Source organism: Suricata suricatta, chromosome 14 (genome assembly GCF_006229205.1).
Source record: "Suricata suricatta isolate VVHF042 chromosome 14, meerkat_22Aug2017_6uvM2_HiC, whole genome shotgun sequence".
In the NCBI taxonomy this organism is placed as follows: Eukaryota; Metazoa; Chordata; class Mammalia; order Carnivora; family Herpestidae; genus Suricata; species Suricata suricatta.
The window spans coordinates 76,778,330-76,804,918 of record NC_043713.1 but is presented as its reverse complement, the minus strand read 5'-3'; the positions used below and the strand labels follow the sequence as shown (position 1 = coordinate 76,804,918).

Genomic DNA, 26,589 nt, shown 5'->3' with positions numbered 1-26,589 from the left:
GACCATGTCTGGAGACAGTTTTCGGTCGTCATCACTGGGAATGAGGGCTGCTCCCAGCATCTAGTGGGTAGAGGCCAAGGATGCTGGTCAGCATCCTACAAGGCACAGGACAGCCCTCTCTCCCTCAAACACACGCACACAGAACCATCTGATGGTGCAGAGGCTGGGGACTCCTGCCTTGAGCCCCCACCCCCACACCGGCTGCCTCCTCTCACCCGGACCGACCCTATCAGAGCCTGGAGATTCCAAATCAATGCACACCGGTGGCTGAGGTCCAGAGTAACTACATCTCACTTGCTTCTGCCGGTGACACAGATCAGATGCTGATGTAGCCACCGCTGCATGAAACAGGAACGTTGGAATGCACCTTCATTCCCCAGCTGTTAAGAGCATGCACACATCTCTCCTGCACGGGGATAGCTGAGAGCCAGCCCCACTCTGTGACCGAGTGACTGCCAGCCACCTCCTCTCTGTCACCTTGACGCGCCAGGGCAGGGCCTCTGGGGCACAAGCTAAAAAATCCAAAAGGCAACATTGGCAGCAACACATGGATGGGTTAATTTGTTTCATGTCCCCGTTGCCAGTGAGCTCTCTTGGAAAAAAAAAAAAAAATCAAACACAACAAAAAACCCCAAACCTCCATTTATGGGGTTTAATATCCCAGCTGCTGGGAACCAGATTAGGCAGAAGGAAGCAAATGTGACGTCGATGCAGCGATCCATTTATACTCAGTTATGTTTGCTGAAAAACTGGTTTTTGATCTGCAGGTTATTCTTGCTGGCTTGGACCTAGAGCAACAAAATATCACACTTCCAGGTGGTATCTTTAAGGAAAGCTAATTAGGATTCTTGGCACCTTGTAGCACGAAACATTTTACAATTTTCTTCAAAGCAATTTGCCAACATTAGCTAATTAAAACGCCCAGCCTTCCGTTGAGGGACAATGGGAAGACAGCAGAATCTTCATTTCTCAGCATCTGCTCTAGGTTTAAAACTCCAAATTCCTGTTGCTTCCACTCGGTTGAGGTCCTTCTCTCTGACGGTGGCCTTTCATGGTTCTTAGCAACATTTCCAGGAGCACTGAGGAAAACATTCCAGCTTTTCGAGCACGTCATCTCTAAGATAAGAGAGAACACTAAGAAAGGAGTTGGAGCAATTAAGGTGGTCCGCTGAGCCAGAGGTAGGCCACCTAAGGCCTGTAGACTGAATCCGGCCCTCGACCTGTGTCCGTAAATAAAGTTTTATTGTAATGCAGCCGCGTTCATTGGTGTACATACTGTCTGCTATGCCAGCAGAGTTCAAGCATTTGGAACAGAGATCATACAACTGTCAAAGCTGAAGATATTTACTACCTGTTCTGACCACTGTACCACGCCATCTCCTCACATCTGCCAAACCATGACCTTCCACCAGGATGGTGCCTCTGTCCATCTCCAGGGGTCTACACCATCAATGGGACTTTGGTGAAGTCCTCGACTCAGCACTCTAGGCCAAAACACAAGACCTAGCAAACCCACATAGGGAAGAAAACCTCCACGCTTCCACAGCAGACTCAAGGGCAGTGTTCAGTAGTGACGTGCACACATCATCTGTGAAGGGTTGCGGGGAGCTAGAGAAAAAGCGGAGACTACCTTCATTTCAAGTCACTTTGGGCCTGACACTACTGCATCGTGGTGTGGGGGGCCAGGTGGAAGAGGACACGATGTAGGGGTTGGGCTGGATCCTACTTCTCCATTCCTGGTTCTTGGCCTGGCAGCTGCTTCTCCCATCCCCTCATTGTAGTTATAGGCATCAGACCCCAAATGAAGACCTTCGAGTAAGTTTGACAGTAGAAAGGTTATTTTATTCATTTTGAGAGAGAGAGAGAGAGAAAGCATGAGTGGGGCAGGAGCAGAGAGAGGGAGAGACTATCTCAAGCGGTCTCCATGCTGTCAGCACATGGAGCCCGACACAGGGCTTGAACCCACGGACCGTGAGATCATGACCTGAGCTGCCATTAAGAGCCGGACACTAACCGACTCGGCCACCCAGGCGTCCCTAGAAAAGTTATCTTTTAAAAAGGGAATCTGAATTTACTTCTCAATGTAAAAGTGAGAATTGGGAAATGTCAAAACCCAATGGAATCTTTCTCCCTTTTTATCTCATTTTCCTAAGAATAGCAGGACGAGTCCCCCCGCTGTAATTCATCCCGCACATTTCTCCCGCCCCAGTCCCCAGGACCCGATCTGAGGACTCTGCACTCAGAACTCACTCTCCTCTGGGGGCACCCCCACTGGGGGAGGCCTCTCCCCAGTGCAGGTGTTCTGGGGAAGAGCACATGCACCGGCCCTCCGGTCACCTGGAGGCCTAGCACAGGGGGAGCACAGCGGTCACCAACAGGGTCAATTTCATCTGAGTCCTGGGGTGTCTGAGGACAGGACCACTGGGAGTTGTTGGTCTGGGTATGGCGGAGATGTTTCTAGATGCCCCCTGACATCTTCCCCTGGCCTCGCTGGCACATTTGCCTTTATTCAACACACTATGTGGAGCAGCTGGAAGGGTCCTTATTCATCCAAGACAGACTTGTTTTGAAAGGGTGTGTGGGGAAAACTCTGGCGCCTGGCACACTCCTAAGCATCACCCTTCTTCTGGGGCCACTCTGCCAACTGGTCCCCTGAGGAATGAGCTGGTGACGGCGGGCCCTAGGCCGGCCAGCAGCGAACACAAGTGCCCCTGCCCAGTTATTTTGGAAGAAGGTAGAAGACGATGCACTGGTCCACAAACCCATTAATCGCCTTCTCAGGATCAGGATCTTGCGGGGTGGATGGAGCGGACTCTGGCAGACATCTTAAGGTAGAAAGGGCCCCGAAGCGAGGAAACCACAGACTCCCAAGTGTTTAGCTCAGTCCAAAACCCTCATTTCACGTTTTAAATCCACCTAGCCACTCTGCCCGCTAGAAGCTTCCAAAGGCCCAAGGACTCCGTAGAGAGCCCTTTCACTGGCCGCACAGCCACAGAATCACAGTGTGAGTATTTGCTGAACAATGCGCATGCCAGAAACTTTACGTACATTATCGATATAATCCACCCCCCAAAAAGCCTGTGAGGAGGGTACTATCACGTCTTTTTTGCAGGGAAGGAAATCAAACTTAGAGGACTTTCGTGTAAAATAATGCGACTGGACATGGGGGACACTGGGGTTTAAGCCCAGGGCCACCTGGTGAGCCCAGCTCCCCGACTGGGTTGTACTTCCTCTGTGAGGGTCCCAAGTACAAGCCCCTACCCTCCTCACACACCAGCCCTTTGCTAACCTTTCTTGTGCGTATTTTAAAAAGTTTTATTGGGATATGGTGTTATAAAATGCAAACCCATTTCAAATGGTATTCTTTTCGTTGTTTCTTTTTTTTTTGAGAGAGAGAGGGAGAGAGGGAGGGCGGGTGGGAAGGCGAGAGAGAGAGAGAGAGAGAGAGAGAGAGAGAGAGAGAGAGAGAGCGAGCGAGCGAGCGAGAGGGAGCACAAGCAGGGGGAGGAGCAGAAAGGAGACAGAAGATCCGAAGGAGGATCCAAAGCAGGTTCCGCGCTGCCAGTGTAGAGCCCAACATGGGGTTCGAACACACAAACTGTGAGATCATGACCTCAGCGGAAGTAGGACACTTAAACGACTGAGCCACCCAGTTGCCCCTCAAGTGGTACCGTTAGTGTATTCAGAGTTGTGCAACCGTCCCCACAATCCACTTGAGAAGATCTCCATCACCTGGAAAGAAGCCCACACCCCTCAGCAGACCCTCCTCAGCTTCCCTTCCCCCCAGCCCCTGGCAACCACTAACCTGCCTTTGGTCCCTACAGACTTGCTTACTCTGGACATGTCACACCAACGGAGGCATACAGTACGTGGCCTTTGTGTCTGGCTGCGTTCACGTAGCACCGCTCAGCCGTACTGCAGCAGGTGTCAGTGCCTTGTCCCTTTCGGGGGCCAAGTAGCATTCCGCTGTGGGATGCAGCGCATTTTGTTTTTCCACCTATCTACTGCCGGGCACTCGGTGGTTTCCACTTCCTGGCTGTTGTGAGTGGTGCTGATGGACAAGTGTTTCTGCACATTTTTTTACAAATCACTTTTTTATACTCCTTTTATTAAAGGGTGACAGAAATTAGAAACGCGTGTTCTTGGGACACCTGGGTGGCTCCGTCAGTTAAGCACCCGCGTCTTGGTTTTGGCTCAGCTCATGATCTCATGGGTCATGAGTTTAAGACCCACGTTGAGCTCCGTGCTGATGGTGTAGAGCCTGCTTGAGGTTCTCTCTCTCTGCCCCTCCTCTGCCTGCTCGCTCTCCCTCTCTCTCTCAAAATAAACTTTAAATACTTAGTAAAATAGAGTATATTACAATAGAGTGCTATCACACATTTTAAAGAATCAGGCTGTTGCCCACGCTGTTCTAGAAAACATGCAAGGTCAGGTCGTTATCTCCACAGACCCCATAGTTCTAATCAGCACAGCAGGCCCAGCAGGCCGGGAGAGCTGGCAGTGAGCGGCAGGTGCAGCGGCACCCCCGACACCCCCGAACGGACACTCGACAAACACGGTGACAGCGCTCCCCGTCTGGAGGACACGTGGCTCCTATTCAGTCCCCTCCGTCACCTGTGGTGCAGAACTGCTTCCTCCTGGTTGACGTCTTCATGCCCCAGGTGGCACCCACCCAACAGGAACCTCCCAGCTTCCTCGCCTTGTCGGAAACGGGTTCCATTTAGTAAAGGATTTCATATTTAAACACTGCCCCTAACGGTGAGAAGACCTCCCGAGCAACAGGCGCAGAGGCCAGAATGGAAAGTTAGCTGTGCTCCTGGACAACGTGCTGGGAAAGAGCGCGGTCTTCCGCTTCCTGGCGTCGCACTTTCCCGCCTCTGCCAGCAGATGGCAACATGTCCTGCAAGGTTGTGCTACTTCGACTCCTGGCCCAGAAATGACAGGACGGAGGACACACACAGGTGTGCTGCCTGGAGATTCGAACACCTTCCCAGCTACTCTGCAGAGATCTGAGCACAGCCGGACACCTTGGGGGGGGGGGGCTCATGGAGCAGTGAAGTGTTTCTAAAGGCTACAGGATGGGACAAAATGTGGTCTAACTGCTGCTCTCCCCCAGGGCGGGAAGGGGAGGCACTTGAAACAAATGACTTTACGCATGCTAGAATCCAATGATTATCCCCTTACGTTACATCTATTCCAAGGAGTATGATCACGCATTAAAAAGCAAATGGTATTAGATGGGACACCAAACACACAAGTCACAAAAGCTAAACTGCACTTCATCAAAATTAAACCTTTATGCTTCAAAGAACACCATCAAGAAAGTGAGATGACAAGCCACAGAATGAGGAAAGTATTTGCAAATCGTGTATCTGATAAGGGGTTTACATCAGAACTATATAAAGAACTGTCAACACTAAAAAGACGACCCGCTTTAAGAAGGGGAGGATGAGGACAGGCCTCGCTCCAAAGACGACGTGCAAACGGACAGCATCATCAGCCATCAGGGACGTGCAAGTCCAAACCAGAGCGGGACACCACGTCACAGCCACGGGAGGGCCGTAAGCAGTAAGACGAACACTACCAAGTGCTGGAGAGGATGTGGAGACACTGAAATCCCAGTACACTGCAAGTGGGATGCAAAATGGTACAACTCTCTTGGAAGACAATCTGGTAGTTTCTTAAAAGTTCCAGTCCTTGGGACAGACCCAAAGGAAGGGGAAATGGACGTCCACGTGAAGCTTACAACATGAATGTTCACAGCGGCATTATGCCCAAGGGCCAAAAAGTGGAGACAACCCAAATGTCCATCAACTGAGGAATGAACAAGCAAATGCGGTCTTTATGTACAACGGAATAGTCTTTAGCAATAATAAAGAAGCTGTGCACGCCACGCCACGGGCAAAGTCTGAAAATACGCGGAGGGAAGCTAGTTACAAAAGACCACATATGGCATGATTCTTTTGATATGGAACCTCTAGAATGGGTCAATCCATAGAGACAAAGTAGATGAACTGTTGCCAGATGCTGGGGGAGAAAGAATGGGGAGTGACTACTACTGGGCATGGGGTTTCTTTTCTTGGGGCGGGGGGGGGAGGGGCGTCACAAAAGTGTCTACAATTAATGATGGGTGTGTAACTGTGAATATAATAAAATCATTGAGTTGTACAGTTTAAAGGAGTGAACTGTATGGTAACTGAGTACATCTCGATAAAATTGTTACCAAAAAACCAATGAGTGGTAGGCTAACAGAAAACCACTTCTGTTACTTTGGTAAGTGAAAAACAAAGTTATAGGGCTGCTGCGGTGTAGAACTCCCAGGGGTGGGGGTGGGGGCAACCTTTCCTCGGTTACCACGGGAATGATGACCCCGAGCAGTCGTGAGAAGAAACGTGAGGTCTCGCCCATCTGCACAGATCCCGGCTAGCTAACCCCGCCGCCAGCCCGGCACGCACACCACCCCCCTGCTTGGTGACCTCCCAACTCATTCTTCAAAGCCCCATTTAGGGGCCGTTCATTTGGTTACAAAATGATAAAATAGGATCCCAATTTTCTTTTTTGTTAAATATATTAATACATAAGTGTGTGTGTGTGAATAGATACATATCTAAACAGAGTGGTTATCTGCAGATAAAGAATCATGAGAGTTTTTATTCTTTTTCATAGCACCCCAATTTCCTATAATGCAGTGTATCATTACTCTATAGTTAGAAAAAGTTAAAAGATTAGGGAAGAAAGTACGTATGTATAAACGTGTCAGTTTAGTGGGTCTGCCCTGAGCCTCCCCCACAGAGCAACACTTGCTCTGTCCTCACATCTAGGATCCCACACGGCAGGTAGTGGCACAGATTACCTGAAAGCGGAGGCCATCCATCGTCCTTTCCAACATCCAAATACACCTGGCGTTGGTACGCTTGCTATATACATGGTATCGATCTAAGTATCAGTCAGTAGCCTGTCAAAAGCCTAAACAAAAATCTCATTTTAGACTCCGCATTGAGGAAATGCTCTGAGTTAATAACGCTTTGCATTAACATGAGGAGTTGTTTCTCTTTTGGCCCTTGCTGCCAGGAAACTCAATTGCATCACCCGCTTTGTTCAACTGCATGTTTGCATTCTATTTTAAAGTCATCCTAATTTTATTTCTATTTTACTCATCAGTATGATATATATACATAAACATGTGTTTTCTCAAGTCCTTTTAGAAAATAATCAAGCTATACAAGTGTAGGCCTGTGAAAGAAGTAGGCATAAACACGCAGTGCCTGTGCTGCTGGAGCACAGAAAGCCAAGGGACACTTTATCCTCAGGGTAAATCAACACCTAAGGACCACATTCCCCACACCTGATGCTCAGGATCCACTCGATTTTACGTTTCAGAAGGCCATTTTCCATTTCTGTGTCCTCCCCAGCACTCAGCAGCGCTAATACCTGCAGAATGAATGTTCTGTCCTGTGCACCGTAGATGTTGAACAGCCTCCTTGGCTTCTATGAGACGCCAGTAGCGCCCCCACATTCACGCTGGTGACCATCAAAAATGTCTGCAGAGACGGGCAATGTCCCCCAGGGCGTAAAATCTCCCTCTGGTTAGACACCGCTGGCTCCATCCAGCACTCTGCAGGTCCCAGACCAGCGCCTAGACTCCTTCCTAGGAGGCCAGCTCTGCAAGGATCCTTAGGTATGACCGTGTGCCCCCTTCACAGGCGGGCAAACAGGCCCAGGAGGGAGGAGATGCATGGAGCCAGAACGACTCCAGGGGTGCAGTGCGCTGTCCCCTGCCCGGGCCGTGCTTTGGCCCTGTGACGAACTGAGTGCGTGCTTCCTTCCCGGCCGTAGCCGTCAGCTTGGGCTGCCAGGACCAAGCAGCACGGACTGGGCAGCTCCAATAACAGAAATGTCTTCTCCTGCAGTTGGGGACGACGAGGTGTAGGCAGGGTTGGTGTCTCCCGTGGTCCTTCTCTCCTGGGCTCCTGGATGGCCACCTGCTTGCACTGCTGGTGCCTCCCTCTTCTTACAAAGACGCCTGTGCTACCAGGTCACACTCCACCACCCTTGCTGAAGGCCCCCTCTCCTCCCAGGTACCAGGGCTGTGGACTTCCGCACAGGGGTTTGCGGCAGGGGACACAGTTCAGCCCACTACAAGGACTCTGCTCAGTGGACATTAAGACACAGCCTCTCAGTAGTGCTGAAGGGGTAAGTTCCCCTTCTAGTACATTCTTTAAAACCTTTTCCGGCAGGGACCAGCAGTGAAAAGGTGAAACATTTCGCTTAAATCAAGGATCATCCAATCCTGAGGCCAAAGTACAAATTTCAGAGCAAACACCAACCTGTCCTCCCCCAGCATGCGCCCCCACCTTTTGTGCTCAGAGCCCAGCATGGCATTTACCGCCTCTCGGGGGCTAAAACGACAAGGAAATCTGGGTCGATCACCATCTTGGCTTAAACGACCAAGACAGTGTCCCTATGCAAAGTATTTAATCTTTGGGCTCGTTTCCTTAAAATGGGAATTATAAGACTCTCTCCCTCCCTCATAGGAGTGGTTGTTAGGATTAAATAAGCCTCTAGCAGCAGAAATGACTAGAAGAGGGTCCACCAAGGTCATGTGTTGCCCACCCAGCCTGTGTGCACCTTCTGGAGATCGGAAATGTGCATATGGCCCCCGTGTCTCACAGTGCGTCCTGGACAAGGTCGCCTTTGCACCCCAGGCTCCCTCTGTGAAATGAAGACCAGAGAGCACCTGCCTCGGGAGATGGTGCGGACACAGAAGGGCACGCTGCCGGCACCTCCAGGTGTGGTCCTCTTCTGGGTAAGGATGGTTAAGAGACCTATCTCCTTTTCCTCTTGGTGAACCGGGGGAAAAAAAGAATGGGTAGCATGGGCACCAGAGGCAGACCAAAGGCTGCTCTCCCAGGTCCCTAAGCACAAAATCAACAGCCCCGAGGGGTCCTCGACAACAGCTACAGAAACAGCTTCATTGTTTTAAGGAGAGAGAGAGACCACGCGGGCTCGGGGCCCACGGTTGCTTGCCTAGCAGTGTGCTGAAACAGAAAACCTATGGAGTTGGTGCCACCAAGTGGCACAGAGAGCAACTGTTGGTGTCTGTGCCACCGGCACCTCGCTCTCCCCTCTCCATCCCTCTTCCTTCCACCTCTCCATCCTCTCTCCCCCTCTGCCCTTGAAATGGCGCCCACGAGCATCATTTAACCAGGAGGCTGTCCTTGGGGGTCTGCAAAGGCTGCAGACAAGAGACAGGGCTCTGAGATCACATCTGACTTAACCCCACGGCTCCTCCCTGCGCTAAATCAGGTCAATGAGCTTATTTGTGTCGAACAAATGAGCCCAGCCGACTGCTGAGCTGCTGCAAGTCTATTTATCTCGGGCTTCCAAGCCGGCACTTAGCAAGCCGCAAGCAAAGCAAGGACAGGCGCACGTGTCAGGGACTGAGCTCCAAGAGCATCCCCGAATTCTGCCCGGTGAAGACCTCCCAGGAGAAACTGAGTCCAGCACACGAGGAGAGCGAGCACAGCAGACCCCAGCTCCAAGCAGTGCCCTCGGAAACCATCACACTGCTGGACACTTGTCAAAGCAGAGCTGGGGCTTCGGGGGAGCTCAGGTCATCCTTCCTCCACACCAGACGTGCAGCAGGACGACCCAGCCTTTCCACAGAGCTTCCCCTGCCTGTCTGCATCTGGGGATTCCCTATGCTGAATGGCCTGCGGAGGGGGCCTGGGGCGGGCTCTCCCAAGTGCAAGTCCGCCGGGCCAGGCTTCGTCACCGGCAGGCTTCATGCAGGTCCACGCGGGACAAGGTAAACCGCCGAGGACTTCCGTGTGCGGAACACAGCGCCTTGTTTCCCCGCCGCACGGGAAGAGCTGGGCCTGTGCAGCCACGACAGGGCTTTCGCCTCTCACCCGGCTGTACGTCAGAGGCCGGATCACGCGAGCAGCACCGCGCACCTTCCCGCTCTACAATCAGCTCTAATTGTGTTAAATCGGCCTAACGGGGACTGTTTATTTTTAAACTGTTATCTACAGGATTCTATTTGATTGGCATACTAATGTAACACATTTACATACAAAATGCAGGCAAAATTTACATCAAAAATGTTAGGGCTATCTTGGGGGCCTAGGAGTCTAATTTGGCACAAGTTAACATCACTATAGTTTCCTACACTTCAAGGTTTCTGCTTTGTAATCATAAAAGAAAGGAAAGGAAAACCTTTTACTGAGGCACGACTGCCCGAGCCCGAGCCCTTCTCCGAAATTCCAAGATGTGCTGGGTAACTCGGGGTCAGCACGCCTGACTGAGCGAGCGTCGTGCTCAGGTGCAGCCGCACGCACGGCCCCGGGCCGCCCTGCCAAAAGGCAGCTGTTTTTATGATGGAAAACACACCAGCTGTTTTCACAGGTGCAAGTGGCAACACAGGAGAAGCGGGTCCCAGGAGACAAGACACAGTGTCTAACATTTGAGGAGGAAGAGTCAGAAAACGGTGAGCCCCGGCTGAAATCTTTCAGAGAAAAGGGGGAAGCCCTAGATTCAGGAGAAAGGGCCTCTGGTGGCTGGTCCCCTCGCCCTGTGAGGACCAGAGCCCAGGACTCAGCGGCCGGGAGGCACAAGTTCTGGTCTTGCCTTCACACTTGGTGGCATCTATGGCTGGTCCCAAACATCGGAATGTCCTATCTGTGAGAGAACCTCGTTTCACCTTCAATTTCACCAACGAGGAAAGCAAAGCTGGAAGACGTTACTTTACTCCCGGTCATTAATGCCTGCACGTTTGTCAATAAAATTAGGGCGGCCACCCACACACCTCACAACGCTGGTGTTCCACTCACACATCCCTGCACCAACATGGCCTGAAACCCCAAATTTCACAGAGAGCCAATGCAACCTTTTCTCACTTAGCCAACACCACTTTAGATTTTGTGACAACCTAGATGCAAGCCGACCAGAGCCCGCCTGCTCCAGTGTGCATAAAAGTCAACGAATTGGGGCGCCCGGGGGGCTCAGCCAGTTGAGCATCCAACTTCGGCTCAGGGCATGATCTCACGGTTCCTGAGTTGGAGCCCCACGTCGAGCTTGCTGCTGTCACCCGGTCACAGCCTCAAGCCTGCTTCGGAGCCTCTGTCCTCCTCTCCCCACCCTTCCCTGACCTGCACTCTCCCAAACATAAATACTAAAAAAAAAAAAAAGTCAACGAATTAAGTCCAAGCCGAAGGAACTATTCACTCTCTAAAAAACGCTTGTTTCGGGGCACCTGGGTGGCTCAGTCGGTTAAGCCTCCAACTTCGGCTCAGGTCAGATCTCACATTCGTGGGTTCGAGCCCCGCGTCGGGCTCTGTGCTGACCACTAGCTCAGAGCCTGGAGCCTGCTTCCCATTCTGTGTCTCCCTCTCTCTCTTCCCATCCCCCTCTCATGCTCTGTCTCTATCTAAAATAAATAAAACATTAAAAAAAATTTAAAACAAAATGCTTGTTTCTTTATTATGATATTAAAGGCTGGCCTTTCACTTTTACAAGGTGCAGCAGTTCAGCTATCACCGGGCACGAATCAAGCGGTACGCACGAAGTGACTGACGAGGTCCCCCGGGACAGGAGCTGTCCCCGCTCTGCGAACCACCAGCACTGACGCCTCCCGGTGCCTGCAAAACCGGACTGGTCAAGGAGCCTGGCCGAGGCGTGACTGGGCAGGAACAGGGAGGCCAGCCCCCACACTGCTCGCACACCCTGATGACAAACTCTGCAGGACAAATCCACGCAGAAGGGCCTGGAAGGCCACGCGCCACGTGGTCAGGAAAGCGCTCATGCAGGAAAGAACTCTCATGATCCCGAGGCTTTCCCTTTTAAACAAAATCGTTACTCTACTTGTGTGGCACCTTTTAACAGCAGAATGACCACACGGGATGTGTGGTGGCATCTCTCGCCTCGCTCAGTCCCCCCAGTCACTCCCCTCGAGGAGTGGTGGGGTGGACTGGAGAACACATCTGTCCCGGGGGCAGGGCGGGGGAGATGAGGCTGTTTGTAAACCTTCAGGTCACTCTGCAGTGGAGCGTGTGCTCTGGGGTCACGTTAGTGAGCTGAGGACATCATGGCAGAGTAATAATGCCGCTCAGGAGGCGCGCTGGGCCGGGAGAGGCCTGCCAGGGAAGCAGCAGGTCCCCGGGGACCCGGGTAATGTAATCAGCAGCACTCAGCTCGGCTGAAAGCAAGGGCAGGGAAATAATAAAGTCAGCTCCCAACTCCTGGCAGCTTCTCTGTTCAACCTACGGGGGAAACGTGACCTGCGGGGAAGGCCTCCACCCAGGCCCCTTGGCTGTGGGGGCCCTCCTGTGCATGACAGGATGTTTAGCAGCATCCCTGGCCTCGACCCATCGATGCACCGCCCTCCCCCAGTTGTGACAAAAATGTCTCCAAGCCTTGCCAAAGGTCCTTTTGGGGACAAAAGTGCCCCCCATCCCTGCTATCCTAGAGCAACTGGAAAAGTTAGCTTTCATTTAAAAAATGCTAAGAAAAGGAGAAAAGTTGGGGCGCCTGAGTGGTTCAGTCCGTTACGTGTCCAACTTCGACTCAGGTCATGATCTCGAAGTTTGCGAGTTCGAGCCCCATGTTGGGCTCTGTGCTGACAACTCAAAGCTTGGAACCTGCTTCAGATTTGGTGTCTCCCTCTCTCTCTGCCCCTCCCCCACTCACAGTATCTCTGTCTCTCAAAAATAAACAAACGTTAAAATAATTTTTTTAATGCTAAGAAAAAGAGAAAAGTTGGCCAAGGTGACAGACAGTTCACCACATTTGAAGAATAAATGGCCAATTAGTACCTCAAAGAGTTAACATCAGTAGCAATTAAGTAACTACAAATTAGAACATGGACATCCATCAGCAGAGCTAAAGGATCACGTGCGGCCGTCAGAGATATAGCAGAGAGGACACTCCCGCAATTTTTAGATGAGAGCACGAACTGGTGAAACGGGTATCGGGTGAATATACCAACATGCATGTAAAAGCACGACTACCAATGCTAAGTGTCCTCAGCAGGGGGTTAATAACATTATTGTAATCCATGAAACTGATACCATGTGGTCATTAAAATTATTCTAGGCCTATATGTAACACAGGAGCATGTCCATTACAGGATTGTTTTCAAGAGGAAAATGGGCGCTTGCTTCTGCCTGAAAAGTCATGAATGAGAAAAAATACTGGGACCAATCTCCGGGTCGTGGGATTTTAGGTTGTTATTATTTTCATCTTTACATACTCCTGAATTATCTGAAACTCATTGTGAGCATGAGTTCTTTTAAGATTAGTAATCAAAGTAACACTGAGAATTCTGTAATCGCCACTCTTCCACCCGAGGGGGGGGCTCATGAACCCCAGCGTCGGGACTCCTGACATCACCCCCTGGCTGGGATGCAGCCGGCAGACCCTGTGCGGAGCACTGCGCTTCCCGCCCCCCCCCCCCCAACCCCCGCACGGCTGATCCCACTTTGCACTGAAGGGCCTGGGCCTCAGGGGAGGAAACCGCCCAAAGCCCGCTGTCAGCAAGCAGTCACTAACCCAGTCACTAACCGCAGGACAGAGTTCTCTCCCGCCCGCAAGGGAGCTGTCCCCACCACGTAAGCAACCTCTCTGCACGTTTAGTTTACCTGCAAATCCCAGCGACAGGGAAAGCCTTGCTGGGGACTGGCAGGTGGCGCTGCCCATGCCCACAGCTCCTCTGCAGCCACACCAACGGAGGCATCTCCCAGAGGCCCGAGGTCTGTCCTCGGGAGCATGCGTGCGGACAGCGGACATGCCTGCTCTGAAGCCCCCGCTTTCCAAGGGGTGCCGAGCTCGCCCTGCGGCGCCAGCCCCACCACCGGGCCCAGGGCCGCCCTGAGTGCCAGGCCTGGCGGAGGCGGCTCAGCCCTCCTTCGTCCCTGCCCGCCTCGGCACTCTTACCCACTCCGCTGTGTCTTTCCCGGGAGGGACACATCTCTGCGCTGCAGCAACGAGCAAGGCAATTAAGATCCAGACCTGGGGGAAGTGCTTTAAATTGTCCTCTTACCTTTAGCCCCAGACACTAGTATTTAGGGACTTTTATTTTTAAACTAAAGGTATTTTTGTCCCTTCTTTCATGTTTCCCTAAAATCCTAGCATGCATCACACACTTTGCTAACCTCCGGGCATGCACAACTAAGGCGAGTTACCTAATTCTAGAAGCCCTCAGTCGAGGAGTCGAGAAACCAACCACAGCACGCAGAGCAGGCAGCGCTTCTGGGCTGGAGGCGGGGAGGCGGAACAGTGTTCTGGGTCCTTCAACAGCTTCGTTACATAGTCTGCAGGGGGGGCGGGGGGGGCGGGGGGGGGTCTTCAAACAAGTGAATGTACGTTAAACAGACAAAAAACACACTCCAGGGCCAAATGAAAATGACCTTTGAATTACTGACCCACTTCGGCTACTGAGGCCCTCTCAGAGGCCCTCTCTCTCCTCTTTGGGCTGGGACACCTGAAATCACACACTCCTGGGATGGGGGTGGGGGGAGGATGACCGTGGAGGAGGCGGCAGCGGACCTGAAGCTGGAGATGAATTCCTGTTCCGGTTCTGCAGTTAAATCTCAGTGGGGACTCCGGGAAGTCACTTCAGCTCTGTTTTCTCCTCTATGGGGCGGGAATACAAGCGAGCTTCACTCTCTCACACTGCTGTGGGCACCGTCTGTGAAAGCACTGGAAACGCAGAACGTGCTCGTCAGTAACTCAAGTTCAAAGTAAAGAAGCACGAGCTGGTCTTTGATACGAGTGTTTTCACATTATGTTACATTGCTCAGAAGTTCAAATTAGCTCCAAGGAGAGACTGATACCAGTGGCTACCCATGTAAGATGGGCTCCCACATCGACTGAGTCACCAAGAAGAACGAGAGGCTAAAACATCCCAGAGATGCACATTTCTTCCACAGATGAAGTCTGACTTAGCACCACGAATGCACAAAGAATCCAGAAAGTCCAATGCAGATTAAATAGACTTTCTGGAGAAAAAGAACATTAAAAAAACAATTGCCAGACAGTTCGCCCCCTGAGAAAGCTTATTTAGAGGGACAAACCACTTTGGGAAGAGAAGTCTGAAAATACCACGAGGACGGCTACATACTGAAGCATACTGGGAGGCAAACGTGGTCCAGTGAAAAAGCCCTGCCGGAAAAAATGTGTTTGTATCAAAAGTGGACTGCAGAACTAGTGCCCCGCTCCAAGGTCAACGACTTGAACCACCAAAAAATGAAAAATACCTTGACCAAGAGAGGGGCTCCAGGAAAGATCTGTGCGTTAATGTCTCCTGAGAGCAAAGAGCTGTACTACGTGAGGGGCAGGATGCTTTGATCTGAGGACCAAAGACCTGGGACCTCAAGCCTGCCCCGAGACTCCGTGTCGTGCTAGAAGCCTGTGGGGCTGCCTCGAGCGTGTGGACCGCAGCGGCACGTCCAGCGCCCACGGACTCGCCCCACTGAGGGCAGGAGAAGCTCGCTCACAGAACCTTGACAGCAACCTGGGTTTTCCTCTTCTTTGCAAACCACAAGGAAAGCGAAGGTCTGAACCTGTTCTGCGTTCCGAAGCTGAGAGCAGGACGGATGACTCTCCCAGCCAGCATCTCTGCTAGATGGATCTCCTCTTAGGAATCCCCTCACTCCCAGGTTCCGGTGGCAGGAGAGGAGAGGAGGCTGCGGCGATGTCCCTGAGGCTCCCAGCGCACCGCGGCCGAGTGGGGTACAGATTCCAATACCACTACGAGAAAACCCGAGGGCACCCGGTGCCCCCTGCCGGGCAGACGGTACACAGAGCTGGAATGGAACAGTACCTTTGAGTTATTGACAATTTTTACATGTCAGGATACGGTGCTCAGGGCCCACTCCTGAAGATGCTGTTAAAAGAAAACCAAAAATAACCACCTTGAGAGAACATGCACGTTCAGAGAGGTCAAACATTTTATCTGGGAGAAGGGATGACTTAGCTCATGAAACTCAAGAACACAAGAAAACAATTTCCTTGAATATATTCGACTATCAAGGCAAGGCATCCTCCTCTATAAAACATCATCTTCCCACTACTCCAAAGAAATGCAATAAATAACTTTACAGTGAAGGGTTCCATGCGTCTACAACGGTAGAGGTGTCCCCGAGCACCCTCGCCTCCACAAGCTCGCCCGTAGTCTGTCCCTGAACGCGACTCACTGGCGTTTCCAAGCTACTTTACAGAACAGTTTCACGGGGTAAAGCCCGGTGGAGAGCGAGGCCAAAACGCACAACACAAGAAGTGGTCAAAGCCAAGGTCAAAGCACGAAGACCCTCTTCTCCCCAGCGAACGAGAGAGCACTGGAGCGTGGCTTCGGGCCACCAGATCTTCGGTGGTGCTGGGTCGCCCGTGTGTCGTCGTCCGTGCCCGTCACTCGGGGAAGAGCTCAGGAGGGCTCTCTCCGTAGCAATACTTGGCTATGGGGTCCCTATAGGTGTTCTCGTGCTGCACGCTCTGTTGGCAGAAGGGAAGACAAGAGCGCCGTGAGAGAGAGCAGAGTCTCACGTTTCTCCCTCGCGGAGCAGTGGCGGTCAGAGCAGGACCGCGGGGAGTCACCCCCTGCAAGGGCCTGGACCAGGCCACTTACAAATGCCACCAAAAGGCTCCAAGGACTTGAGGGTTTTTTTAAATGTTTTATTTATTTTGAGACAGGGAGAGACTGAGCATGAGACGGGGAGGGACAGAGAGAGAGAGACACAGAATCCGAAGCAGGCTCCAGGCTCTGAGCTGTCAGCACAGAGCCTGACGCAGGGCTCGAACCCACGAACATGAGACCACACCCTGAGCCAAAGTCGGAGGCTTAACTGACGGAGCCACCCAGGTGCTCCTCCAAGGCCCTTGTTTGAAACAAAGGCGGATGCTCAACACGGTACGCCGACGAGGAGCATGAGAGCGGGCAGAGCACCTCTGCTCCTTTTTACGGCAGCAGACAGCGTTTTGGTTTTCTGCTGTTTTGGCTGTGTTTTGCCTTTTTTTTTTTTTTAAAGCAGCCTAGCTATGACCTGGGCAATTCAAGACAACCATGTTTTTTGCAAATGATTTTAAGTTAGATTAAGATCCAGTGAGTGCTTTGTTCCTGACTTTTGCGCTCCAAAGAAATGCAGGTCCGGGTCCTGGACCCTGCAGAGATGGAGATGCCACCTCACATCACTTTCATGAAGGTTACGTATCTCGAGGTCTAGCACGTGAGGCCAATCCCACAATCCCACACAGGCCTCGTATGGCTAAGCGAATGGTAAGTGTGACTTAACACAGCCCAGCATCCCCAATGGCTACTTTTTCAGCCATTTGTTCTCATACAAGCAGCTTGAGGTTCTGGCTAGTCTTGAGTCCATTAATTAGCCCAAGACTGATGCTTAACACCTAAATCATAAGTATTCAATTTACAGACATGCAGCAAATCTCTTTTCGGGATACTCAATTGACTGGCAACTGAGAACTCTCTCTTTACAATAAAAAGAGAGGTGAACATCTTCCCTTAAGACTGGAAATAGTGTCTGGGTTTTATCAGTTAAGGGAAGAAAATATTTCTACCATTTCTCAGAATGAGAGAGAATCTGAATCAAATGAGTCATGTGTTCAGCCTTCCTCCACACTTCCTTTAAAGCCCATTCAAGCGGAAAGCTTTTCCAGCAAAACAAGACCATCAGGAACTTCGTGTTTTCAAATGCTCATTATAATCCCTGAAATATTTACTCAGTGATTCTGAATGCTCTAAGAGCAGAGCAGAGATGGACAAAGCGGCATAAAATCAAGAGGTCTACAGAACTCTGCCGAGGGCACGAGTCACGGGGAAGGACAGTCTGCTGTCTCAGACGAAGCCAGTTCGGTCTTGGGCACAGCAGAGAGACGCCAGAAGAAGCGTGCCTGCACCATTCGCACGTCTGCTGACCTCACGACCAGCGCCCCGGCAACAGCACCACAAAGGCTGGGAGCTGAGGCTGCGGCACTGTGCCAGGGCCCAGGCGTGCAGACACGCGTGGCTGCGGGTGCAGTGCTGGGCGACCGGGAGCCAAGTGACTACTGACCGCACACTGGTGAGCACTGAGCTCGGCACCCACAGATGTATCTGTGCCTCACCCCCATGAATCCTGAATAAACCACGACTCTGTCCCAGAACACATTACTACTTGCTCTGAACAGGTGGTTGCCGGGAAGCCTGGTCTCATGTCAGTCCCAGACGGGAGGAGAGAGCTGCGCTCAGGAGCCGGACAGCGAGGCTCCGCCCACACAAACATAATTTTAAGCAGCTGCTTGCAGTGCAGACATGCCCATCGGACAGGGGAGAGGCAAGCTGATTTACTGTGCTCCTTCTACTTCCCTAATGGGCACAACCTCATGCTGACACTCTAAATACTATCATTCCACCAAAGAGAGCAAGACTCTGCCTCGATTCAATCTCTTCTCCGCTTCCACTCCAGCAAGAGGCCTCCAGCGCGGAGCTGCAAGTTTTCTTCTGAGCCCGGACTCCCACCCGCCCGCCCCCCAGCTGGAGGCATCACCACTGCTGACCTGGGATGAGGTTCTGCACTTGGCCAAACACAGCTCAAAGTGGTCTTCGACGGCCATGAAGAGGTTCTGGAATGCCATGGCTGCCCGGTTGAGGAAGCGCTCCAGGAGAAGTTGCTATGGAAACAGAAGTTAGCACCTGTAATAAATTCCAGACTCAGCAGCACGAGGTAACCTTGGCTATTTCTCCTAAATGAAGAGACTGCTGATGTGGGGAGAGGGGGAGAGCAGGCTCAAACGAACCCAAGCCTGACACCCTCTCTGCCAGGTGTCTGCTGAGCAACCCGCAGGCCTGGCCCGCAGAAGCAACTGGGGACTGTCAACCACTCTTCATGGCAGCAATCTCTGACATCTACGAAGTTCCCTCTATAGTTCTTTTTGTTCTGTTAATGTTTATTTGAGAGAGAGAGAGAGGGGGGGGGGGAGAGAGAGAGAGAGAGAGAGAGAGAGAGAGAGGGAGAGAGGGAGGGAGGGAGGAGGGAGGGAGGGAGGACACGTGCGTGCAAGCAGGAGCCGGGAAGGGAGAGGGGGAGAGAGAATCCCAGGCAGGCTCCGCACGGTCAGCCCAGAGCCCGACGCGGGTTCCTTCCCACGACCCGTGAGATCACGACCTCAGCTGAAACCAACAGTCGGACGCTTCACCGACGGGCCCCCAGACGCCCCTCAGCGCGGTCTTCGGGCAGCGTCGGGCGGCCCCGCGTACCTGGCTGGGCTGCAGGCAGCAGGACACGCAGTACTCGTAGGCGCTGCAGCAGCCGCTGGGCAGGCAGCCGTCGCAGCGGAACTGCTTCGTGCCGGGGACGTTGACGTTGCAGCAGCCATTCACCAGCACGTCCTTCCTCTCACAGATGTACCCTGCAAGTCAGAGGCCCCGTGAGCACGCAGCGGCGGTCCGCCCACCGGGCAGTGCCCCAGCCAGGGTGAGCACGCAGACACAGAGAACATGGAGACGGAATGTGGGGCGCTGCACCCCAAGCACCAAAGGGCCCGGATCAGACACAAGGGGAGCAGCGTTTTCTGCGTGTGGCTGTTTACAGGCGGCACGGGCTCCCGCGCCGGAGGCAGGCCATGTGTGCTAACCCTCCTACGGTGGCCTTTCGGTCTGCTGCCACGTGTTTGATTTAATCACCGCGTCAAGTCCCACCTAACCAACGTATGACACTCCTTCACCTGCAACTGAAGAAAAATGGCACTGTTTTTTGAAAAGAAAAGAAAAAAGAAAGAAAGAAAATAGAAATAGCCAAGGCATTAATTTCTGAAAGTCAGAGCCGTCTGGATTAAAAAGTACCAACCAACCGCCCACTCTTTAAATGGCTGGCATTTATTTACTTAGTCGTTTGGAAGATTTTTTAAAAAGTAGTCCTACCTAATCTTCATAAATTGATTTAGGCTGTTTGTAAGTATACAGGTCAAGGATTCAACTACCCCTCAGCACCAGGGAATGCAGCTTCTCTACCGCCCAAAGGAGAAAAATCCTAATTCCCTCCGCTCCTCATAAATCCCGTCATCTGTACACACTCCCTCCAACCCGGTCCTACCCATACTCCATCCACCTGCAGGAAAGAATCTCCTTGAAAAAACTGTTTATTGTTGAGAGCTGCTAAACAGGCATTTCTCTGCAACGTTCTGGGAGCAGGACAGAAAAATGTAAGAGTAAATGCATGAGGGACACCACATGGCCCTTGGGAAACTCCCAGGCGTGCGCACAGGCCCGCAGGTGCCCGCAGGTGCGGAGCAGCTGTCGCCAGCATCATTCCATTCCAAAGGCCCCAGCTTCTTAATCCTCAGGGAATGACTCGGTGCAGTAGAAGGTTGTTTTCAGATACTACTCTGGAAAACAAAGTCTGTGCAGCGGCAGAAGGCACCAGTGAAATAACAACGGGAGAGACTCTGCGGGCCCTCACTTAATACCTGGAAAACTGGGAAGACCCCAGTTACCTAAGAACTGGGAACTTTTGTTGTTTTATAACTATGCCATTCTGTCTTCCAAAATAAAAGATGACTCGAATGCTAGAGTAAATATTTCCAGGATTCTTAACTATTCTTACTCATTTTCTTCACAGGGATTATAAACAAGCAAACAAAAGTCCAAACAGGCCAGCATGTTTGGCAAAATCCTGCCCCAAATGATAACTACACTGCAACCACATCACCTCCATGTCTGGAAGAGTTGGATATAACGTAGCCTAAACTCCACTTGTGAGAACTATCTCCCTGTCCTTTTCTCTGTCCCGGACTGCGTCAGCCCCACCAGGCACCTCTGGTGCCCCAGTGCTGGCCGCCGGGCCTCCGCCTGGAGACCGCAAGACCTCCTGACGTGACATGAAGCTCAAGATTTCTCTGCATCATAATCTATTCCTGCAAATGTCGTTCCCAGCAAGGAGTCCGGTAAGACCACAACTTCAGGGCGTGTTGCTGGGACCGCGGAATGAGCTCCTAACCCTGGGAAAGCCTGCGTTCTAAGTAGTTGTCACATCATCACTGCTACCCGGGAAGCATCTGCGGTGGCTCCTGCTTGCCGGAAGGCATACATTCCTCCACGTCTGCTTTGTAACTGCTCATTGCTTCTCACAGTCAAGAAGGTACAATAAAAACTATGGCTCCTGGATTTTTATTGATTCTTGGAGCTTTTTACTTAAGACCTCTGAGAGTCTGTCTCACATGAATTAATCAGAGGAAAACTATTTGTTTGTTAGCTACAACGAATAACGACAGTCACTCGTGACCTAATGTTAACGGGCAGGCCCAGGGCGGTAAGACGTCATGTGTTCTCACTCGCGTCAAACCAGCCAGTCTCTAAGAGAAAAAGGACCGGACTGTACGTTCAGTCCCGGCCCAGGGTCCGCCTGCTGACTGGCTGTATCGCCTGCTGCCAAAAGGGTTTACGAAACGACACATGAAGAGAGGCCACCGCAGCAATACCTGCCCTCTCGGCGTGGCCGTGAAGGCGGAGGCCGGTCCTGGCGTCAGCGCACGTGCGCGCAGACCCGGCAGCTCCCCGCTTAGGTGGGTGGTCTTCCTCTGGTCCCTGCCTTCAATCCCAAGTCATCTCACCTGGTCTGATGCATTTGAGACCTTTTGGGAAAAGTTTTATTTATTTTTAGTTTCGCTGAGAACGCACGGCTCTTGTCGCTTACGGACCGAGCGTCTGCATTCCGGCCGGTCAGGGTGCGCAGCGGAGCCTTCTGATTCCAGGCCGCCCAGGTGGATTTCGGCACTGCCACAGTCACAACCCACTTGGGCTCAGGTTCTTTGAAACAGAGCCAAAGTTACTCTTGCAAACAGACCAACCACATGATCTCCAAACCACCAATTGAAGAAAAGAAAAAAAATCTGTAAAACCAGCAGGGAACTCTGAACAACTGGCTGTGGATAGTGGACGTTATGGAAAAGTGTTACTTTTGTGGTGTGATAATGGTACCCTGATCATGGTTTACAGAAGGGTCCTCGCCCTCGTAGGCAAGTTCCCTAGCCCTTGGTGCCTGTGTCTCCACCTGTAAAGGGGCACAGCAATGCCTACCCCTCACAGGACTGTGCCCACCACACAGTTAAGAGCTCAGTCAACGCAGGCCCTGCACCATGAGAGGTCCTCTGGGGGAAGATGGGGCCGGCCCTCGCGTGGGGAAACCTTGGGCGGATGTCCAATCCAGCCACCCCAACAGCACAGGAATCACCCTTCTTACAGACTAGAGGAGGCAAGAAAACTGGGGGAGAAGACCCCGGACAGGCTGCCATTTTCACTGTAAGAGTAACTCATGTGAGACACCCAGCCAGTCAACCAGCCCACTTCCTAAGTGCCAGACCGCGTGGAGAGTACGCAGGTCACCAAGGAGGAACACTGGTTACCGTGCAGAGTTCACCACTCAGAGGAGAAGGCAACACTGGGGAAATGTGAGCGCCCTGGGGCCAGGACGGACCGGCAGGAAGCAGCCGGGGGGCTGTCACAGGCACCAGGTGCTTCGGAGACAATTCGCAGGACCGAACCTCCCCAACAGTGAGGGAGATGGTGAATGATGAGTCAGGTACGAGGCACAGGGATGTGAGGAATGCTGCAAACTCGCAGGAAGGGACGAGGCTCCGTATAAAACCCCAGCGAGAGACTCACAGCCGCGGAGAGGACGGGAGCCAGGCCTACCTAGCTCGTCCGTGATGAGGTGCTTCCCTTGAATGGAGTTCCGGCACTGGTTGCCAGGCCGGCTGCTGTTGCCCAGGTGAAACTGCACTTTCCACGGAATGGGCTGCTCGTGGTCTTGAACCTGGAGGAGATTCCGATCTCTCACCGCCCTCTCCTCCTACACAGACCACAAACAGAAAGGTTAACGTACCGTTTCTTGCATTCTGCCAACTCTTCATACAAACTATAGTAACAGGGCAGAAACAATAGAAAAAAGCTCACACAATAGGAATCGTCACCCCTACCCCCCACATAAGCAACATCTGAGCTGAAGTCATAATATACAAAGCAAAGTAAGCCTGTAGGAAAATAAATAAAATAAGGCTATGCTTCAAAATTGGCCTAAGTACATAATGGCCCCTGGATTACATGCACATTATAAACACGTAGGAAAGTGTTAATTCCGTGCAAAACTTTGGAGGGAAAAACTTTTAAACTTCATTTTTCCAATAGCAAATCATTTAATGTATCTTTATATCAAAACACACACACAGCGTGGAATAAAATGTAAAACCTGAACACACTTTCAAAATAGAAGAGGAAACGTCACAAGATTTTGCAACGGTCACTTCAGACAATACCTGGGTTCATCTGGGGCACAAGGTCATTTCCGTTATGAGTACTTGAGTGGTAAACTCGGGGCACACGGAACTGGGAGGTTGGTTTAGGGGCAAGAAGAAGCATGTCAACTTGCAAATTCCCCTACGAAAAGGCAGAGAGTACGCAGCCCTTACAACATGCCCTCTTTACAGCAGGCGCCCTTGCCAGCCAGCCGCGTACTACACGTGCTAAGGGACACGCCGCTCTAGAGGCAGCCCTGCGCCTCGTCCTCCAGCCTCCAGCCCGCGGCCGAGCTTCCAGAGCCGCTTTTCCTACACTGTTACAGACGCGAGACGACCATCTTCTGAACCCCTTAACCTGCTGCTGGGAAACAACTGCACAAGACTCCTTCCCAAAGGCTTTTTATATACTTTAAACATTCTACCTTTTTAATAAAATTCTGTGGCTTTTACCATTAAGAATGGTCTGTCACCTATCACCAGCAAAAGGGACTATCCTTGAAAGTTTGATGCCAAAGGATATATACTTTAAAACAACGGAACAGACAGTTATAGTTACTGAGATTTCTTTAAGAAAGCAATCTGGAAAAAGCTATTAATATTTAAAATATACATATCCCCAGGGGCACCTGGGCGGCTCAGGAGATTAAGCATCTAACTTTGGCTCAGATCATGCTCTCACAGCTTCAGAGTTCCAGCCCCGCGTCGGACTCTGTGCCAACAGCTTGCTGGAGCCTGCTTCGTGTTCTGTGTCTCCCTCTCTCTCTGCCCCTCCCCAACTTGAGCAAGCACGCACTCTTTCTCCCTCAAAACCAAATAAATGTTAAAAAAATTTTTTAAATCATACGCATCCACTTCTTTGGCACAGCAAGCACATTTTGGAGCTTTTCCTATAAAAGTACCACTGTGTAAGGATGCACCAGGATGTCTACTACAGCACGGTTTACATGGCAAGAAAAACCTAGAAACCCAACAGAGAATGACTGAAAACACTGGTACAGCTCTGGCCATTACAAAAACTCAGATGTGAATGATATGTATTTACCTAGAGTACATTCTTAAATCTGAACTAGCACATAAGTTATGCAGGGACTTTAAAACAAATTCTGGTTCCTGAACCCAACTTCAGACTGAGTAAAAATCTCTTGTGAACAGGACCTGGGAATCAGTATTGTTAAATCACCCAGCTGATTTTAATACAGAGGGTGTGTGCACCACTGGATGCCCACAATATATTAAGTGAAACCAGCAAGTTACAAAAGAATGTGCACATGATCACACACTATAACAATTACAACATACACATACAAGTTTATAAGGGCTGAGATAAAAGTATGGAAAGATACGCTACAGACTATTTACATGGAAGGGACAGAGGTGATGGGTAACACCTTTTGTCATCTTCACGGTATTTTCCTGCTAAAATAAAATGATAAAAGCACAAGTATTATTAATAAGAGAAGACACTGAAGGATCTACATGATCTCTGTATTATACTTGAAACTTTTCTTTAAATCTGTAATTGCTCCAACATAAAAATTTTATTTTAAAAAAGCGTGACTGCCAACATTAAAGACAAAAATTGCCCACAATCCCATTGCTTAAAAAGCTTTATCAATTTTTATAGATTAACTTCTAGCCTTTGACCCTTCTGCTTATTCTACAAATGAGGATGCTTTGCATTCAACTCTTCTTGACACTAATTGGATGGTAAGGCATTCAAGTACCTACATTATCTCGGTAAGAACATTTCCAGGGCTATATAATAATCTATCATGTTGATGGGCCATAATTTAGCAAACACATCTTCTACAGAATAACATTTGTTATCTGAGGTAGCGCTGCAGTAAAAAGTTCTTGTTTATTCTCTTCAATAACTTGTCGTAATAATTATCAAAACCAGTTAATGCTATAGTGCCAAATAGCACCCCCCAAAGTTATGTATACCATTTGTACCGTTACCAGCATTTACATAGCCGTGTTTACAATCTTACCACCACCGTACCAACGCTGGCTTTGTTCTTTAATTTACTAAGTGTAAAACAGTTACACTTACCGGCTTTAATTTCTATTCTGCCCCTCCCTTTTGTTTCACTTAGAGGCAAAAACTGGCACTGGCAGAAACAGGATGGGCTATATAGAAACAACATCTGTACACGCTGGTTGGTGCAAGAAGGGCTCAGTGCAGAAGCCTGGGGAATACGGGACAAATCACTTAGGTGCAAACGGCCTAACTACCTCTACTTTTATATTCCTCTGCTCTGCTGGGACCTTTATCAGTAACTGCATAGTCAAGCTATGTCCAAACGAACCTGAGCCTTCAATGCTGCCCTACATAAATTAACAGCCATAAGGACTACTAAGTGGCTGGTCAAAGTACACTGTATCTCACAACAACGTTAAAAGTACTCCTGACATTACTCTCAAACTATCCTGTTATTCGTCCAGAAAGAAAACAAGTGTTCACAGCCAAGTGCATCCCAGAAGGACCTCTTCCACATAACTACACTCCTGGTAAACAGGAAGGCCATTCTTCCAGTACTTAAACTTGTTCTCAAACATGAATACTCAAGACCTTGCCAAAAGGACTGGGTAAGAGCTGAACACTCAGAAAAACAAAACAAAACAAAACCGTACAAGAGACAGTGTAAGACACAGGGGCAAATGTAATGAATGAACATTCATTTTTCTGAGGGTCCAGTCTCACCAAGGGTGGGATGAGGGGCACTGAAGGGATTCCTTCCATGGTTTTAAACCCCTACCAAACTCACCTACCCTACGAGATTGTCTCAATTCTAGGCTTGTATTTTTATACATGTGTACACGTACTTGTGTGTGTGTGTGTGTGTGTGTACGTGTGTGTATTTCCCCCGCAAAGGGAACACGTCCTTACGACGCATTAAGGATATACAGACAAAGGCAGTCAGGCTCTCCATTCTCAAGGAGTCCCCAGAGCAGTCGATAAAGTACACACAGAAATCAGTGCAATTAACCACAACAGACGGCCACACAGGGTACGCAAGGGTACAAAGAAAAGAGCAGGAACAAAAAGAAGCAAAACAAAATAACATCTTAACTTTCCTCATAAATTATAAGGAGTTACCGTGTTTTTATTACTAATATATGTTACTTAGCCTGACTTAAAAAGGAGTACTTCAATAACTGTCCTATTTTTCAGAGTTATCAATGGTTAAATGAGATAAATGTCCTATAGTTGATGAAATTAAAGGTCACTGTTTTCCTCCTCTACCTTGGGCAATGCTCCACAAACTTTTTGAAAAATATACATATCTTGGTAACCAGTGACCAACA

The 26,589-nt window shown here is 50.5% G+C and overlaps 1 protein-coding gene and 1 long non-coding RNA gene across 5 annotated transcripts in view; one reads left to right on the top strand and one right to left on the bottom strand.

Moving 5' to 3' along the window:
- Positions 1 to 638: 638 nt before the first annotated feature.
- C14H12orf49 (chromosome 14 C12orf49 homolog) overlaps positions 639 to 26,589 on the bottom strand; it is a 30,354-nt gene continuing 4,403 nt past the window's right edge. For 2 of the 4 annotated variants that reach the window (XM_029921658.1, XM_029921659.1), the window contains exons 2-5: positions 22,679 to 22,835; positions 19,247 to 19,398; positions 18,547 to 18,660; positions 15,926 to 16,488 (exon numbers count right to left, since the gene is read on the bottom strand). In XM_029921658.1, coding sequence (XP_029777518.1) covers positions 16,405 to 16,488; positions 18,547 to 18,660; positions 19,247 to 19,398; positions 22,679 to 22,835 — 507 coding nt within the window. In that variant the 3' untranslated portion in view covers positions 15,926 to 16,404. Of the gene's footprint in view, positions 1,117 to 15,925; positions 16,489 to 18,546; positions 18,661 to 19,246; positions 19,399 to 22,678; positions 22,836 to 26,589 lie in introns of those variants that run through there. The other 2 variants (XM_029921660.1, XM_029921661.1) reach the window with 2 other exon arrangements.
- On the top strand, positions 19,390 to 21,182 carry LOC115277533. The gene is made up of 2 exons (XR_003902398.1): positions 19,390 to 19,463; positions 20,607 to 21,182. It is a non-coding gene; the product is annotated as an uncharacterized LOC115277533 (long non-coding RNA).